Source organism: Rhinopithecus bieti, unplaced genomic scaffold (assembly GCF_001698545.2).
Source record: "Rhinopithecus bieti isolate Rb0 unplaced genomic scaffold, ASM169854v2 scaffold_6908, whole genome shotgun sequence".
NCBI lineage: Eukaryota > Metazoa > Chordata > Mammalia > Primates > Cercopithecidae > Rhinopithecus > Rhinopithecus bieti.
Window position 1 is genome coordinate 234,595 of NW_016805193.1, and position 18,973 is coordinate 253,567.

Consider the following 18,973-nt stretch of genomic DNA (forward strand, 5'->3'; position numbering starts at 1 on the left):
ATTCCTTCCTATTTCACTGGACACCCTTCCTCACAGTTGTCTATAACTTCATCCTTATTTTTCCAAATTCTTACTTAGAAGTTCACCCTCTTCTTCTTCTTGAATTTAAGTTACCTTTTTTTAAAGACTCACTTCCCCAAAGTTGCTTCTCCTGATTCAAACTTTGGAACAGCTATCACCGGCCTGGATACAAATTTCTAAAGCGCCAGCCTGAGAAAATCCTATGAGAACAGAATCTCCACTAAGGCAGAAACTTGTTTCACTATTAACTCACCAACACCAAGAACACATTCTAGCACAATGTATTGTACTGTGAAAAGAATTAAAGAATTTAAAGCTGGAATGAGTTGGAACAAATGTGAGCTGGTATCTTGGTTATCTGCAGGCTATGCGGTCTGAGGCAAATGACTAAGTTCACCTAAGTCCATTTCTTCAGTTAGGAAATGAAGCTGGTTCTCCCAGAAAGCTCATATTGCCCAGACTGTAGTAGAGATGATCATGATAGGATGATGGGCCTTTTTAAATTGTGGAAACAGGCTCACGCCTGTAATCCCAGCACTTTAGGAAGCTGAGGCGAGAGGATCACCTGCGGTCAGGAGTTCAAGACCAGCCTGGCCAACATGGTGAAACCCCATTTCTACTAAAAATACAAAAATTAGCGGGGAATGGTGGCAGGAGCCTGTAGTCCCAGCTACTCAGGAGGCTGAGGTAGGAGAATCACTTGAACTCAGGAGGCGAAGGTTGTAGTGAGCTGAGATCACACCACTGCACTCCATCCAGCCTGAGCAACAGAGCGAGACTTCATCTCAAAAAGTAAATAAATACATAAATAAATAGTGGAAACACTGCGGAAGAAAAACGATCGCTGGAGAGCCTGTGCACTCAAATACATCCTTTAATTTTACAACAGCTTCCGGGGAAGGCGATTCCACTTTAGAGTTTTTCTTCCCTTCTAGCTGGGAGTTACCCTCCAAATTTTAACCTAATGATGTAAGCAAAATAAGCACACTGAAGAGGCTGAGAAAAACAGCTTACGACAGTCTGAGCTCTGTGAGGTCTGCAAAATGTATAAGGCCTAGAGGGACATGAGTATGGGACTTCGGTTATGCCCACCCCCTGCCCCCACATACACAATCCCATGCATACCCAATTGTCTAAAATCATTTTATTCCTGACTATCGGCCTCATCCATTACCTTTTTTTTTTTTTTTTTTAAGACAGGGTATACTCTGTCTCCCAAGCTGGAGTGCAGTAGTGCGATCATGACTCACTGCAGCCTCGACCTCCTGGGCTCAAGAGATCCTCCTGTCTCAGTCTTGACAGTAGCAGAGGCTACAGGTCCGCGCCACCAAGCCGGCCCCATTATCTTCCTATTCTTAGAATTTGTAATACACTGCGGGCGCGGTGGCTCACGCCTGTAATGCCAGCACTTTAGGAGGCAGAGGCGGGCGGATCACCTGAGGTCAGGAGTTCGAGACCAGCCTGACCAACACAGGGAAACCCCATCTCTATTAAACATACAAAAATTAGCTGGGCATTGGGGCGCGCGCCTGTAGTCCCAGGACTCCGTCTCTTAAAAAGGAAAAAGAATTTATCATACAAATAACAATAGGTAGCCAATTGATAGCTTTTTTTTTTTTTTTTTGAGACGATGTGTCGCCCAGCTGGGGTGCAGTGGCGCGATCTCGGCTCACTGCAACCTCCGCCTCCCGGGTTCAAGCGATTCTCCCGCCTCAGTCTGCCGCGGACCTTGCCAGGGTCCGCGCTGAGAGGACGTCAGGGGAGCCAGTTCCCCAGAATAACGGCTGAGCATGAGGGCTGCCTAACCTTGAAACCCAGCGCCCTCCTGATCCACACGTCCTAAGACGAATAAATCCTCACAGTCTTTGTGAAAACCCACCAGGAGAAGCACGTCCAAAAGTCTTTACCTCCCCAAACAAGTCTCAGAAGCGGGAAAACCAACGCCGCGAATAGGCGGGAAAGCCAGAGCGCCTGCAATCGCTTCACCTCATTAGCTAATTTTGCTGTCCTTCTCAGTGGCCCGCCTCCCTTGCTCGCGGGCGATATTTTCATTGGCTTTCGTCTGCTAGGCGTCCAATCTCATTGGTTTGCTTTTCTGTTCGTCAGGCTTGGGTGCCTGGTGAAAGGCGGAGAGGGCGTCACTATTGGGGCTGGAAGCCCCGCCTCCGTGTGCCGTGTGCAAAAACAAACAGCCGTTAGGTAGGCGGTGCCGGGGGGCGGGGTCTGGCTAGAAGGAGGCGCGCGATTGAACAGCAGCTGGGGTTCGAACCAGCAAGACAAGCGGGCATTGGCCGCAGCAGCGCGAGGCGGGCACGGGGTATTGTCCGGCTCCGGCGGCAGCGGTCGGTGCTGCGAGAGCGGCGGCTGCGGCGCGGGTCGTCAGCGGGAGGGCTCGCGGCCGAGCGGAGGCAGAGTCGGCGCTGAGAACATGGTAAGGGCGGCCGAGTGGGTCGGGGGCACGGGGCCTAGGACAGGGCCGGGGGAGCAGAGCGCTGAGGCCCCGGCGTCGGCGCCGCTACCTGTGGAGTCGGGAGTTTGCGGGTGTCGGGGCTTCGTCCGGCTGAGCCCCTCGCCACCCGCCGGGGGGCGCCATATCCCGGCTGCGGAGCCCGACACGGGTACCCGGGTGAGAGCTGGGCCTGGCCGGGTAGAGCGCGAAGTCTGTTCCGAGCCGGACAGGTCTGTCCCACCGCTGGTGACGCTGCACCGCCCGTCTTAGAAGGAGGAGGACGCCAGAATCCGGCTTGGAAATGTAGAAACAAGTGCCGGATCTTAATGTGATCGCTCCTCTGTATGAATGAGGTCAAATAGGCTGCCGCTATACAAGTTAGATAAGTCTTTGGCGATGTTTGGTTACGTAATCTTTCTGGCAGTCAATTTGAGGGTTTCTGCGAAAGGGTGCTTGTATTTGTGGTCTTTTGAGCTACAAAGAATGGTTTTATAGACCAGAACCGCACGATTTGTTCTAGGTGATTGCACAGGTTTGAAATGAACGCCGGTTATCTTCTGACCCCCATGCAGTTTGCGGTTTTCATTATAAAACGGTACTTTCCTTTGCCCTTGCTATGAATTTTCAGTCTTAAAGCATTCATCTTTTCATTCTGAAATTCAGATCTAGATAAGAAAAGTGTGGCTTTAAAAAAATGAAAGTGAATAGAACTTCAGCCCCATTTTAAAGTTGAGGGAAAGGAGAAAGTGCTAAAGGATACGCTCTGAGTTGCATCAAAGATTGTATAAAAATAGTAAGACTGTTATTATGGAATCTTATTTTTGCCGGTATTCGTGCTTTAAGCATTCTGTTGAAAGGTTACTTCAACGGGAGCTACCTGCTTAAAAGTTAACACCAGGCTGTCATTTCTCATACTGCAGATAATATTAGATGATTTGTGCTTGATGTGTCAGATATGGTATTTAATAGACTTAACACCTAACTATGAACAGATTGGCCAGTCGAGAGGACAAAATGTTTGGTTATTGTAAAATACCCAAATCTTATAGCTGGAATAGACTTTAGGGATAATTGCTTCCAACGTCTAACGTATAGTTTATTGTTATTGTAAAGTACTGTACTTTAACAAACTGAGGTACAGCCTATATCTAATCTGTAAAAGAATTTGCTCAGATGATTTTCATGATTCTCGTTTTTTGTTTGTTTTGAGACGGAGTCTCACTCTGTCGCCAGGCTGGAGTGCAGTGGCGCGATCTTGGCTCACTGCAACCTCCATCTCCCGGGTTCAAGCGATTCTCCTGCCTCAGCCTCCCGAGTAGCTGGGACTACAGGTGTGCATCACCACGCCCAGCTAATTTTTTGTATTTTTAGTAGAGATTGGGTTTCACCATGTTGGCCAGGATGGTCTCGATTTCTTGACCTCGTGAACCGCCCGCCTCGGCCTTACAAAATGCTGGGATTACAGGCGTGAACCACCGCGCCCGGCCGATTCTAGTTTCTTAGATATTTTTCAGTCTCTAGTGATACGCTATATGTTTTATATCCACTTACCAGTAGCTAAAAATGCAGGAGACATTGAGTCGTCGTTCTTGATAGATTTTAAACCTGAAAGGAAGTAAGCAGATGTCTGTTAAAACTGACGTGAAAGTGTCTTAGTATCCAGTTTGCAAATTTATCCAAGTGAAATGAACTCCCTCTTCCTCCTGTGTGCGTGTGTGTGTGTGTGTGTGTGTGTGTGTGTGTAATTTTTAAAAATCAGCAACCTTAACTCGGGTTAATATGATGTCAATTCTTGGAATAAAAAAATTATATTTGGTTTCTCAAGCACCAATTAAAATGAATGTTCAAAGCAGGGAGACTATATATACAGTTTGAGGGGATATCGGAAAGAAAATAATTATCCATTTATTATATAATTTTATATTCAGATAAGTTTGATACCATGAAAGTTTTCTTTTGTTAAGTATGAGAATTGTATCGAGAGTCTCTAAATGTTGGAACTAGTCATTTAATGTATTGAGGCTTTTAAAATCTGACTATATATCTATTTCTTTAAAAAGCAAAAAGAACAGCAAATAATGACGTATCTGAAACAGTGAGGATAAAATTGCTTAAGCAGAGTAGTTATTACATGACCTGGGGAGCCTGGGGAGTTTTGTAGTTGTTGGCTTTTCATTAGTGACTAGTTCTTATTTTTTCCAATCCAGTCATAGGAAGACAATGATTATAATTTTAGATGCCGGTTGAGAGGTTTTTAAGTGTTATATATTAGGCAAATAGAGATAAAAAAGGTTTTTTATTTGAGAAGTAAGACCTGTCTTGTTAGTGGAGCCGACCTCAAAATCCAAAATTATATTTTCTTATATAACAACATAGTCAAAATTATTGAAATATATGAGGCATTCTGGTAGAAATCAAGAGCATCTCAGTTCTTACTGATAAATTTAAATCAGTCTCTTGCTGAATTACCTAATGTAAGAGAGTGAATATGAATTAGTTCTTAGATTTTATTTTCCTGTTTCTAATACCTGCCAAGGTTTTACTGTTTTCTTCCATATTATCTTGGGTGACGCACTTAATTCACTTAGACATGCAATTAGAGGAAGTATACAGGGGTAATTTTTAGCTTTAAAAAATCTTTAAGGAAAGGGTTAGCTACAAAGGGGATATGCCATTTTGAAACTTACCATCTATTTTGAAAGTATAGCCCCTCAAACAGCCAATCCTGTAAACTGATTTAACAGTAAAGAAATAATCTATTTAAATGGTAAAAACAAAATATATGAGAGAAAATTAGTTTTCTTCTTAAGTCAGACCCTTAGTATTTCCTCCCTAGAGGCAAATAGCATTTCTAATTTATAGTGTCACCTTCTAGAAATATGTGTGTACACACATACTTTATAATACCCCATATTTACTTAATAGCTCATTACATTTGCACATACTTTACCTTTTTCATGCAGAAATAGGTTTTTTTTTAAGCGTACAGTTCAGTGGCATTAAGTACATTTATAGTGTGCAACCATCACTGCCATCTGTCTCAAACTTTTTCATCTTCCCAAGTGGAAACTCTACCCATTCAACAGTAACTCGGCCAGGTGCGGTGGCTTATGCCTGTAATCCCAGTACTTTGGGAGGGCAAGGCAGGCAGATCGCTTGAGGTCAGGAGTTCAAGACCAGCCTGGCCAACGTGTGGAAGCCTTGTTGGTACTAAAAATACAAAAATTAGCAGGGTGTGGTGGCGCACACCTGTACTACCAGCTACTTAGGAGGCTGAGGCAGGAGAATCACTTGAACCCAGGAAGCGCCTACCCCTGGCAACCACAAATCTGCTGACTATGAACTTTACTATTTTAGGAATCTCATAAGTAGAATCATACGATATTTGTCTTTTTTGTAACTGTCTTATTTTCCTTAGCATAATGTCCTCAAGGCCCATTTATGTTGTAGCTTGTGTCAGAATTTCCTTTTTAAAGCTGAATACTATCCCATTATATATATATCATTTTGTTCATCCATCATTGGACACTCAAGATTGTTTCCACCTTTTGGCTATTCTGAATAAAGCTTTTGTGAACATGTGTGTACAAGTATTTGTTTGAATCCTTGCTTTCAATTTTTGGGTGTATACCTAGAAGTGGAATTGCTAGACTATATGACAATTCTGTGTTTTATTTTTGAAGGTTTTTTTTTCTTGGAATATACTTTATTTTTCTGAGAGGTCTAAATATTTCTGTGGAAGTAATATATGTTACATTGACATTGATAAAAATTGTGAAATATTTCATGTATGCATAAAAGTTATATTGACTTGCAAGATTCTTCAATCTGGAAATTGATAAATATGTTAGTTTTTAGAAATCTCATATTTTTCAGCCTGGCACTGTGGCTCATGCCTGTAATCCCAGCACTTTGGGAGGCTAAGGTGGGTGGATCACTTGAGGTCAGGAGTGCAAGACCAGCCTAGCCAACATGGTGAAACCCCATCTGTACTAAAAATACAAAAATTAGCTGTGTGTGGTGGTGCGCACCTGTAATCTCAGCTACTCAGGAGCCTGAGGCCGGAGAATAACTTGAGCCTGGGAGGCGGAGTTTGCAGTGAGCCAAGATTGCCCCACTGCACTCCAACCTGGGCAACGGAGCTAGACTCCATCTCAAAAAAAAAAGAGAAAAGAAAAATCTCATATTTTCAATAAGCGTTTAAGGTTTGACTTCTTTGATAGAAATTATAAAAGGTGATAGAATCCCATGTATATGAGGAAGGGGATCACCTACATATTTTTAACTACCTAAAGTAAAAGTAGAAGAAATTCTGTTTCCAGAATATTTTTGAAGTAGTATTTTCAACTCTTTTCATTCAAAAATTTTTTTTTGCATTTAGGCTGGAGGCAAAGCTGGAAAGGACAGTGGGAAGGCCAAGGCTAAGGCAGTATCTCGCTCACAGAGAGCTGGGCTACAGGTAATGAATCCATGCTGTCATTACATTACTATTTTCTTTACTGTTGTAATTTATGACCTATGTTTCATCGATTACAGAAGTCTACTTGTATTACTACAAACTTTTTTTTTTTTTTTTTTTTTGAGACAGAGTCTCGCTCTGTCACCAGGTTGGAGTGCAGTGGCGCAATCTCGGCTCACTGCAACCTCTGCCTCCTGGATTCAAGCGATTCTCCTGCCTCAGCCTCCTGCGTGGCTGGGACTACAGGTGCGCACCACCATGCCCAGCTAGTTTTTGTATTTTTAGTAGAGACGGGGTTTCACCATGTTGGCCAGGATGGTCTCAATCTCTTGACCTTGTGATCCACCCGCCTCAGCCTCCCAGAGTGCTGGGATTACAGGCGTGAGCCACTGTGCCTGGCCGAGAAATACTTTTAATCAGGAAACTTGGAAGGCCAAACTGTAAATTGTTATCCTTTTGGCAGTGGTTAGCCATTGAGAGTTTCAGCAAGAGGACAACATGATCCAGATGATACCGAAAGAAGGGGGATGGGAATTTATATTGATGTGCACATTCTGTATTTTAGGTTTCCATGTATATTCCTAAATTAGAATTTATTTTAAGGCATACTTAATTTGAAGTAGAAAATGGAAGGCCAATGGAGATTATTGCAGTGATTTAGGAATAAAGTAACGTACTTGAATGGGAAGCAGTAGAAATCATGTGTGTGCAGAAAATAGGTGAAGCAGTATAAGGTTGAGAGGAAGTCAGAAGTTTCTCTAAGGCTTAGAACCTAAGGAACAGAGGAGTTTGTAATAGGATCAAGTTATGAGTAAATTTAAATGGAATCATTTTGAAGTTTACTAAAACATCCATGTGAAAATGTCCAGAAGTTGGAAACGTGAGTTCAGCTTTCTAAGAGAGGTGATAGAATTAGGAATTTGAGATCATTTATGTAAAATTGATAGTTTATGTTATGGATGAGTTTCCTAACCTAAGAGAATGAGAAAGGAGCACAAGGACATTGGAGGACCCCTCAAAAACTTTTAAGAAAAGGCTGAGGAGTAGTCAGGGTTGGTATGAGAACTCTGAAGTCTAAGAAGAAATGTTTTTGAGGGCCTACTGTATGCCAGACAACATAGTGGTTACTAAGGATACAAAGGAAAAGAAGACATAAATCTTGCTCTTAAGAAGCTTTTGGTCACTTAGAGACGAAGTATAAATGCAAAAAAAAAAGATTGCTTGTGTTTATTAAGGAAGTAAAATGTCACTGCTGGCCTTCAAAAGTACTGTTTAACAGAAACCAAGTTAGGGTTAGAAAAAATGGGTGACAAGAAAGTAAGGGTTTCAGGATTTGTTTTTTAAATTCAGTCTTTGGAAAGAGACTTTCTAGACTGTAACTGGAAGCAGTTTTCATGGATTGTGAAGTTTTCAGTAAAGTCTGTAGAAGGAAAGGAACCAGCGGAAAGGAAGTAATTGTAGCTGTTGAAATAATGGAACAGTGAAGGGGTGAGGTAGGCCTGTAAGAAAGGGCACAGACAGGCCGGGCGCAGTGGCTCATGCCTGTAATCCCAGCACTTTGGGAGGCCAAGGTGGGCAGATCACGCAAAACCCCATCTCTACTAAAAATACAAAACAGACAGGCTTCCTGGCGTGCCTATAATCCCACCTACTCAGGAGGCTGAGGCAGGAGAATCGCTTGAAACCCAGGAGGCGGAGGTTGCAGTGAGCCAAGATGGCGCCACTACACTCCAGCCTGGGCGACAGAGTGAGACTCTATCTCAGTAAAAAAAAATAATAAAGGGCGCAGACAAGTGGGATTAGGATACTCTGAAATGAGAAAAGTACCCTCTTTTTCAGAAAGTAGAATCACAATGAGATAATAGTATTGATTTTTCTTAACTATCAGATCACCTCTTGAAACTGAAGAAAGAACATTTAATAAGATCTGAGGAAGGTATTGGAGGTTCAAAGTTGCATGTGCCTTTTATGTGAAGAGATTAACTAGACAGGAATTTGATCCATGGGTCATGTTGAATGTATAGTTGATGACAGCCCTGCATGGTTTTTCTTCATTTTAGAGTGATATTCTCCATATTATGCAGAGGTTAAAGATTTTGGACTGATTACCAGAACATAGACACAGGCCCTGGGAACTGTTAATTGCCTAATAGGTTTGACTTCTGATATGTGTGATCAAGTTTTTTATTATTTCATGGTTACTCACATTGTTCAGCCTTTGATTACAGTCAGTGCAATGTTAAGACTCTGCAGTGCTTCCCACTAAGACATCTCTCTTTTAGTTTCCTGTGGGCCGCATCCACAGACACTTGAAGACTCGCACCACAAGCCATGGAAGGGTGGGTGCCACTGCTGCCGTGTACAGTGCTGCGATTCTGGAGTACCTCACTGCAGAGGTTTGTACAGGAATGTCTTGTATATGGCAGTCCAGAAGGTGCACTAGTCTAAGTGACATAAACCCATGGAATATATTTGAAAAAAGACATATTATGCTCATTGGGGCTTTTTTGTTTTTTTGGAGATAGAGTTTCACTCTTGTTTCCCAGGCTGGAGTGCAATGGCCAGTCTCGGCTCACTGCAACCTCTGCCTCCCGGATTCAAGCAATTCTGCCACCTCAGCCTCCCAGGTAGCTAGGACTACAGGTGTGCACCACCGTGCCCAGCTAATTTTTGTATTCTTAGTTGAGACAGGGTTTCACCATATTGGCCACACTGGTCTCAAACTCCTGACCTCAGGTGATCCACCTGCCTCGGCCTCCCAAAGTGCTGGAATTACAGGCTTGAGCCACCACTTCTGGCCTCATTGGTTTCTTTAACAGCACAGTTTGAGATGCATCTTGTCAGCTATTACCCAACACTAATGTAAAAGAACCTTGGTGTACTTGTTTTTAAAGCTAAGCAAGGGACTGGGCGCGGTGATTCATGCCTGTAATGCCAACACTTTGGGAGGCTGAAGCAGGTAGATTGTACACTTGAGTCCTGGAGTTCCAGACTAGGCTGTGTGACAGAGCAAGACCCTATCTCAAAGTAAAAAAAATTTTTAAAGTTAAGCAAAGGCCAGCAATCTCTTATCTTTTATTTTCATTTATTTATGTTGAGACTGGGTCTCACTGTGTCACCTAGGCTGGAGTACAGTGGCATGATCATAGCTCATTCCAACCTCAAACCTCCTGGGTTCAAGGGATCCTCCTGCCTCAGCCTCCCTAGTAAGTGTGACTTCAGGTTTGTGCCACCACACCTGGCTAATTTTTTTTTTTTTTTTTTGAGACAGGGTCTTGCTCTGTACCCCAGGTGGAGTGCAGTGGCGCAATCTTGACTCACTGCAACCTCCACCTCTTGGGTTCAAGCAATTCTCCTGCCTCAGCCTCCCCAGTAACTGGGATTACAGGTACCCGCCACCACACCCGGCTAATCTTTGTCTTGTTAGTGGAGACAGGGTTTCACCATGTTGGCCAGGTCAGTCTTGAATTCCTGACCTCAGGTGATCCACCCATCTCAGCCTTCCAAAGTGCTGAGATTACAGGTGTGAGCCACCACACCAGTTGCTAATTTTTTATTTTTATTTTTTGTGGAGTTGGGGGCTCCCTGTGTTGCCCAGACTGGTTTCCAACTCCTGGCCTCAAGTGGTCCTCCCAAGGTGCTGGGATTACAGACATAAGCCACCATACGCTAGTGAACTTTGAAGTATGCATATAATCAGTAGAAGTATTTGTGAAGTTACAGCATAATGTTTTAGTTTATGAAGATTTGCGGTGATGTAAAGTTTTTCCAGTGTGATGATACATAAAAATCACAAATATGATATTAGAAGTAAAAGACTCAATCTGTTCTTCTGGTTCTCTGCAGGATTATACATACAAAATTGCTGTATCTTACTTAGTTTGAAATTTCAGGAAGACAAGTTAATTGGGCAAGAGTTCTTAATTCTTGGGTCGTAGACCACCACTTTCCCCATCCCTATTCCTCCTAAAAAAAAAAATCCATTGGGAAGTCATGAAACTTCACCTACATTCCAGGCTGGGGAAGTAGTTTGAGTAACAAGTAGGCCAAGTGGTAGACACATTGATTCTGGTAGAAACAGAAGGGTCTTAACTTGGGGAAGATGTGATTGGGAGCTAGGCTGAGGAATTTAGCTTTTAATCTGTATGTCAGTTATCATTGCTGTCATTTTTTCATTAATCTCACCAAGTCATCTGTGTCCCACTGGGGATTTAACATTGAATTATGGATATTATGGATAGTTTCAACTTAGCTATGTCATGATTAAGAGGTGTTTTGTTTTTTGGGGTTTTCTTGTTTGTTTGTTTGTTTGTTTGGAGACAGGGTCTCTCTCTGTCTCCCAGGCTGAAATGCAGTGGCATGATCTCTGCACATTGCAACCTCTGCCTTCTGGGTTCCAGCAGTTCTCCCACCTCAGCCTCCGGAGTAGCTAGGGCTAGCGGTATGCATCACCACACCCGGCTAATTTTTGTTATTTTCTTGTAGAGACAAGGTTTTGCCATGTTAGCCAGGCTGATCTCAAACTCCTGACCTCAAGTGATCTGCCCGCCTCAGCCTCCCAAAGTGCTGGGATTACAGACATGAGCCACCTTCTATTAAAAGAGACCACCTGGCCTCTTGTATTTTTTTAAATTTTAAATTTTAATTTAAAATACATTTTAAACTTTTCTAAAAGCGTTAAGAAATTTCATAGCTGGGCACTGTGGCCCACGCCTGTAATCCCAACACTTTGGGAGGCTGAGGTGGCGGATCATGAGGTCAAGAGATCGAGACCATTCTGGCCAACATGGTGAAACCCTATCTCTACTAAAAATACAGAAACTAGCTGGGCATGGTGGCGGGCACCTGTATATAGTCCCAGCTACTCAGGAGGCTGAGGCAGGAGAATCGCCTGAATCCAGAAGGCAGAGGTTGCAGTGAGCCGAGATCACGCCACTGCACTCCAGCCTGGCGACAGAGCGAGACTCCATCTCAAAAAAAATAAAAATAAAAAAGAAAGAAATTTCATCTATTAAGGGTTGTGCAGAAATAGACCACGTGGATATATTAAAATATATGACTTTGGCTGGGTGTGGTGGCTTATATTCAGCATTCTGGTTCACAAGGTTCAAGCCCCTTCCAAGCACCCCTTTTTTTAATCTTTGGGAACTTTGGTGAAAATGTTTAAAGTTAACACAGTGGGTCATGCCTGTAATCTCAGCACTTTGGGAGGTCAAGGCAGGCAGACCATTTGAGTCCAGGACTTCCAGACCAGCCTGGACAACATGGCAAAACCCTGTCTCTACAAAAAAATACAAAAAATTAACCAGATGTGATAGTATGCACCTATAGTCCCAGCTACTGGAGAGGCTGAGGTGGGAGGATTACCTGAGCCCAGGAGGTTGAGGCTGCAGTGAGCCATGTATTGCACCACTGCACTCCAGTCTGCCTGGCAGTGAGACCATGTCTTAAAAAAAAAAAAAACAGGCTGGGCACAGTGGCTCACACCTGTAATCCCAGCACTTTGGGAGGCCAAGGCTGGCGGATCATGAGGTCAGGAGATTGAGACCATCCTGGCTAACGTGGCGAAACCCCGTCTCTACTAAAAATGCAAAAAAAAATTAGCCGGAGTGGTAGCAGGCGCCTGTAATCCCAGCTTCTCGGGAGGCTGAGGCAGGAGAATGGCGTGAACCCGGGAGGCGGAGCTTGTGGTGAGCTGAGATCGCGCCACTGCCCTCCAGCCTGGGTGACAAAGCAAGACTCCGTCTCAAAACAGACAAACAAAAAAAAACAATTTAGGTCAAGATTGGACAACAATGACTGTGTGGGTGCAAAGGGTTTCAAACTTTTTTTTTTTTTTAATGGAGTCTTGCTCCTGGGGTCGCCCAAGGCTGGAGTTCAATGCAACGATCTCAGCTCCTGCAACCTCTCACCTCCCGGGTTTAACACTCTCCTGCCTCAGCCTCCGGATAGCTGGGAGAGAGGTGGCACCACACCGGATTGATTTTTTGATTTTTAAAGTTCAGTTGATTCTCATGTCCTACCGAACACTGCTCTATTAAAATGAAGAGTGGCTGGACAATGCTACACTGTCAATCCCAACATTTGAGAGGCTGAGGCAGGCAGATCACAAGGTCAGGAGTTTGAGACCAGCCTACCAATATGGTGAAATCCCTGTGCTGGTGTTTTGTTTTTTTTTTTTTTAGAAAGGATGTCTCTTGTCTGCCAGGCTTGGAGTGCAGTGCGGCCATCTCAGCTCACTGCAAGCTCTGCTCCCTGGGTTCAACGCATTCTCCTGGCTTCTAGCTCCTGAGTAGCTGGACTCATCACAGGTACCTGCCACCTACGCCTGCTGATTTTTTGTGTTTTGAGAGATGGGGTTTGCACTGTGTTAGCCAGTGATGGTCTCGATCTCCTGACCTCATGACTGTCCATCTCAGCCTCCCAAAGTGGCGGAGATTAAAGGCCCGTGAGCCACTGCACCCAGCCAAAACCCCAATCCTCTAGGCTAAAAATAACACAATTACCGGCGGGGCATGCGTGGCCAGGCGCCTGTAGTCCTAGCTGCTTCAGAGGGGCTGAGGCAGGGAAGAATCTATTCTGAACCCAGGAGGCAGTGGTTGCAGTGAGCTTGAGATCACGCATTGCACTCCAGCCTGGGGCAACACAGCAAGACTTCATCTCAAAAAAAGAAATTTATTTTAAATTATATTTCTAGGTTGAGTGCGATGGCCTCACACCTGTATTCGCCAGCAGCTTTTGAGAGGGCTGAAGTAGGCAGGATCACTTGACGGCCAGGGTTTGAACACCAGCCTGGCAACATAGGAGGTCGCCATCTCTTTAATTTTTTATTTTATTTATTTTATTTTATTTATTTATTTATTTTTTATTTTTATTTTTTTTTTTTTGAGACGGAGTCTTGGCTCTGCGCCAGGCTGGAGTGCAGTGGCCGGCTCTCAGCTCACTGAAGCTCCGCTCCCCGGTCTCGCCATCTCTCCTGCCTCAGCCTCGCCAGCTGGGACTCCTAAAAAAAAACAGGCGTGCCCGCGCTCGTCGCCCGCCTAGTTTTTTGTATTTTTTTAGTAGAGATGGGGTTTCAACGTGTTGCCAGGATGGTCTCGATCTCGCTGACCCCGCTGACCGCGTCCGTCTCGGCTCCAAAGTGGGCTGGGATTCAGCAGGCTTGAGCCACCGCGCCCGCCTATTTTCTTTTTTTGAGATGGAGTCCTGCTCTGTCGGCCTAAGCTGGAGTGCGGTGGCGCGGATCTCAGCTCACTGCAGAGTCCGCTCCCGGGGTTTACGCCCATTCCTCGCCGCCCTCCTGCCTCCGCCTCCCAAGTAGCTGGGACTACAGCGGGGCCCGCCTCGTCGCCCGTCCTGGTTTTTGTATCTTTAGTAGAGACGCGGTTCACCGGTATTAGGCCAGGTGGTCTCTCGATGCTCCTGACCTTGTGATCTCACCGGTCTCCGCCTCCAAAGTGCTGGGGATTAGCAGGCTTGAGCCACCGCGCCCGGCCTATTTTTTAAAAATTTAAAAAATACATTTGAAAACTTTTAAAAGCATTAGGAAATGTATTTCGGCTATTAAGGGTTGTACAAAAATGGACTACAAGTATCTATTAAAATATGTGACTTTGGCTGGGTGTGGCAGCTTACAGTTGTAATCCCAGCACTTTGGGAGGCTGAGGCGGGTGGATCACGAGGAGTTCAGGCGATCAAGACCATCCTGGCTAACATGGTGAAACCTGCCTCTACTAAAAATACAAAAAATTAGCTGGCGGGCACCTGTGGTCCCAGCTACTCAGGAGGCCAAGGCAGGAGAATGGCGTGAACCCGGGAGGCAGAGCTTGCAGTGAGCCGAGATTGCGCCCCTGGCCCTCCAGCCTGGGTAATAGAGTGAGATTACAGTCTCAAAAAAAAAAAAAGGAAAAGAAAAATGTGTTATCAGTTTATGTATTGTTTGTGCGTTTTGTATGTACAAATGCTAAGTGATCCTTCATTTGGAATCCAACCTCCTTCATTTGATATGCTAATCATGGATGCTTTGTAGGTGCTGGAGCTGGCAGGTAATGCTTCTAAGGATCTCAAAGTAAAGCGTATCACTCCGCGTCACTTGCAGCTTGCAATCCGTGGTGATGAAGAGTTGGATTCTCTTATCAAGGCTACCATAGCTGGGGGTGGTATGTATTACTACTTAAGCCTTGATTCTTACTGGTCTTTCTGACTAATATATCATTCAGATCAATGATACAGTATATTTGATTGGTTAACTAGAAAGCGTATAAACTTTAATTTCATAAATATTAAATCTATAACAATTCTAAGCTTTTCATAATGATCTGAATAAATATTTCTCCTTATACCCATATGTAATGCTATTTTTATTTTAGCCAGTTCTTTATCTAAATTTCATATGATACTTAAAGCCTGATGTTTATTTCCCATACCTTTTTAACTGTTTGAAAAATGAGTTGGAGAAGTCGCATAACATACACTGGGAAGGGTTGAAATAAATACACTTGAAAAGTGGGTCAGGATCAGTGAAAGTGAGAGGTAAGTTGGTGGTTCTTAATCTTATTTGGATAACCCTCAGAGAACATCATGAAAGCGATGGTTACAGCTGGGCGCGGTGGCTCACACCTGTATCTCAGCACTTTGGGAGGCTGATAGGCAGGCGGATCACCCGAGGTCAGGAGTTCAAGACCAGCCTGGCCAATGTGGTGAAACCCTGTCTCTACTAAAAATACAAAAATTAGCTGGGCATGGTGGTGCATGCCTGTAATCCCAGCTACTCAGGAGGCGGAGGCACAAGAATCACTTGAACCCAGGTCGCAGTGAGCTGAGATTACACCACTGCACCCCAGCGTTGGCGACAAAGCGAGACTATCTCAAAAAAAAAAAAAAAAAAAAAAAAAAAAACCGTGGTTACTCTTCTCGAAAAATGCACGGAAAGTCACACAATTTTACCTACAGTTTTAAAGGGTTCACAGACCCGTGGGAGGTAGCCATTGGTTTAGATAGTTTAACAGTATCAGAATATGAAAAGGGACTTAATTTCATTTTTTGTATAATTAACTTCTTACTTGAGGCAAAACTTTAAAAGTTTTAATAACTTTTTTTAATTTCATTCTAGGTGTGATCCCTCACATCCACAAATCTCTGATTGGAAAGAAGGGACAGCAGAAAACTGCTTAGAGGGATGCTTTAACCAACCCTCTTCCTCCCTGTCGTTGTACTGTAACTGGGACAGAGGAAATAATGGGGATATGTGGAATTTTTAACAACAGTTAAATGGAAAAGCATAGACAATTACTGTAGACATGATAAAAGAAACATTTGTACGTTCTTAGACTCGAAGTTTGATAAAAGTACCTTTTCATGTGGTGACAGTTGTGTGTTGATTGGCTAGGTTTCTCCCGCGTGTTTTATACAAAAATGGAATTGATAAACCATTTTTTACAAAATTAATTTGTCTCAAAACTGTTCTGTTCATGATGTATTAGAAATATTTTGCTCAGACTTTAAATATTTTAAATCTCAGATTGGTTATTCAGAGTAACCTTGGAACAGAAATTGGGAATACAGCTTTACAATGATTGATACCATGGTATATTGACTCTTACATGCTATTGATCTGTAGCACCATTTTTTACAAACCACTAGGAAAAAAACCTGCCAATTAAATCATGATACACCATCAATTATGAGACATCCCAATTTGAGAGATGTTAGATTATGGAAAAGTGTGCATTTATGACTGAAATGGTAATGGAATTATTTGAATTCTATACTGAGCACTTACCATGTGCCAGGCCCTTTGCTGAGTGCTCTACTGACTAAGAAATTTTATTCCCCCCACATTATAGATGTGGAGTCTAAGGGTCACAGAAATTGTGTGCTATGCCAAAAAACATTCAACTAGTAGATAGAAAATGACAGAGCTATGATTCAAACCTAGATCTGGCTGACTTCAGAGCCTGATGTTCAGTTTATCAAAGGTTTTTCCTTTTGGTTTAAAATCCCAGTTTTTGGCCAGGCATGGTGGCTCACGCCTGTAATCCCAGCACTTCGGGAGGCTGAGGCTGGTGGATCACTTGAGGTCAGGAATTCGAGACCAGCCTGACCAACATGGTAAAACACTATCTCGGCCAGGCACAGTGGCTCATGCCTGTAATCCCAGCGTTTTGGGAGGCCGAGGTGAGCGGATCACAAGATCAGGAGATCGAGACCATCCTGGCTAACACAGTGAAACCCCATCTCTACTAAAAAAAATTAAATAAAATTAGCTGGGTGTGGTGGCACGTGCTTGTAGTCCCAGCTACTTGGGAGGCTGAGGCAGGAGAATGACGTGAACCAGGGAGGTGGAGCTTGCAGTAACCTGAGACGGCACTACTGCACTCCATCCTGGCAACTGAGCGATACTAGGTCTCAAAAAAAAAGTCTCTACTAAAAATACAGAAATTAGCCAGGCATGGTGGTACATGCCTGTAGTCCCAACTACTTGGGACACTGAGGCACAAAAATCACTTGAACCCAGGAGGCAGAGGTTGCAGTGAGCCAAGATCACACCACTGCATTCCAGCCTGGGTGACAGAGTGAGACTCTGTCTCAAAAAAAAATAAAATCCCAACTTTTAGTAGTCTCTTAGTAATGCAATAACAGTAATTTGTACAATCTTTTAAAATTATTTTATTTATCAGTTTCCAAGAAACTTTTTGTTTTGAGACAGGGTCTTGCTCTGTTGCCCAGGTTGGAGTGTAGTAGCATGATCCTGGCTCACTGCAGCCTCCACCTCTCAAGCCCAAGCAGTACTCTTACCTCAGCCCTGCAAAGAGCTGGGACCGTAGGGACATGCCACCATACCCGGCTAATTTTTTTTATTTATGTAGAGACAGGTCTCCCTATGTTGCCCAGGTTGATATTGAACTCCTGGCTCAAGCCATCCTCCCCACTTGGCCTCCAAAGTACTGGGATTACAGGCATAAGCCACCATGCCCTGCCCTAAATAACTGTTAAACTTGAGTTAATGTACTAGTAGGCCCTTAGAAAATTATATTTTTCTGCTTGCAAGTCTTCATTAAAGAAGGAAATTTTAAAATGTTTTATAGTATAATGCTCTCCAAACTCATTTTTTTTAAACATTTTATTATGGAAATTTTCACAAATACACAAAAAGAATAGCAGAATGAAGCCCTGTGTACCCATCCTCTAACTTCAACAGCTGTCCTGTGGTCAGTCTTGTTTACCTGCATCCCCACCTGTCCCCTGCCCCAACCCACAGGGATCAGTTTGAGTCCCATTACAGGCATAGTATTTTCATGTCTGTGTGATCAGAGACATAATTCAAATATAACTCTAAAGATAGGGTACTTTTTAGAACATAACCACAATACCATTGTGTAAGACTGCTAAAACATTTTTTGATGGCAAGTACCAGTCAATATTCAAACTTCCTGATTGTCTCATAAGTTTTTTTTTTAACAGTTGGTTTGTTTGAATCAAGATCCAGACACAGATCTAGATCTTGCATTTTGTTAATCTAATCTATAGATTTAACTTTCCTGTTTTTAATTTTTGAAGAAACTAAGTTGTTCATCCTATAGAATTGTCCCTCAGTGGACTTTACTGAATGTATCCTAATGGGATCATTTACACCTTTTCTGTCCCCTATATGTTCTGTAAACTGACAGATCTAGAGGGCTTTTGTTGTTCTGTTTTGCTTTTTCACAAAAACAATTCATAGGTGATATATGCTCCCTGTTGTAGCACATCACGGCACATAATGGCTCTCATCTTGTAACATTAAGATTGATAGTAGGTTTGGATGCTGCCAGCCCACTCCATTCATTATAAAAGTTCTCTATCAGCTTTTCCCCTGATGGATTTAGCCATCATTAATGTTATTTGCCCAGATCTGGGATTCTATTAGAGGTTGCCAACTGGTGATATCTTGTCATTCCTTCTGCATCTATTAGCTGGAATCCTATAAAGAACTTTTGCTCATTAATTCACAAGGCAGGATAAAATAGAAATTTCAAATTCTGATTGAATTATCTAGGCACCCA

At 43.3% G+C, this 18,973-nt stretch overlaps 1 protein-coding gene across 4 annotated transcripts; it reads left to right on the forward strand.

Annotated features, from left to right (window-relative positions):
• The first annotated feature begins 1,728 nt into the window (after nucleotides 1–1,728).
• On the forward strand, nucleotides 1,729–18,608 carry H2AZ2 (H2A.Z variant histone 2). Of its 4 annotated transcripts, XM_017871659.1 has the most exons (5): nucleotides 1,729–2,452; nucleotides 6,852–6,929; nucleotides 9,212–9,325; nucleotides 14,959–15,088; nucleotides 16,042–17,615. In XM_017871659.1, exons 1-5 carry the CDS (start codon nucleotides 2,450–2,452, stop codon nucleotides 16,101–16,103), a joined length of 387 nt encoding a protein of 128 aa, XP_017727148.1. In that variant the 5' UTR covers nucleotides 1,729–2,449; the 3' UTR covers nucleotides 16,104–17,615. The 4 variants fall into 4 exon arrangements, with proteins under 4 accessions (XP_017727148.1, XP_017727151.1, XP_017727150.1 ...); XM_017871662.1 differs by lacking the exon at nucleotides 14,959–15,088 and having other exon boundaries at nucleotides 16,042–18,608; XM_017871661.1 differs by lacking the exon at nucleotides 9,212–9,325 and having other exon boundaries at nucleotides 16,042–18,608.
• Nucleotides 18,609–18,973: the final 365 nt, after the last annotated feature.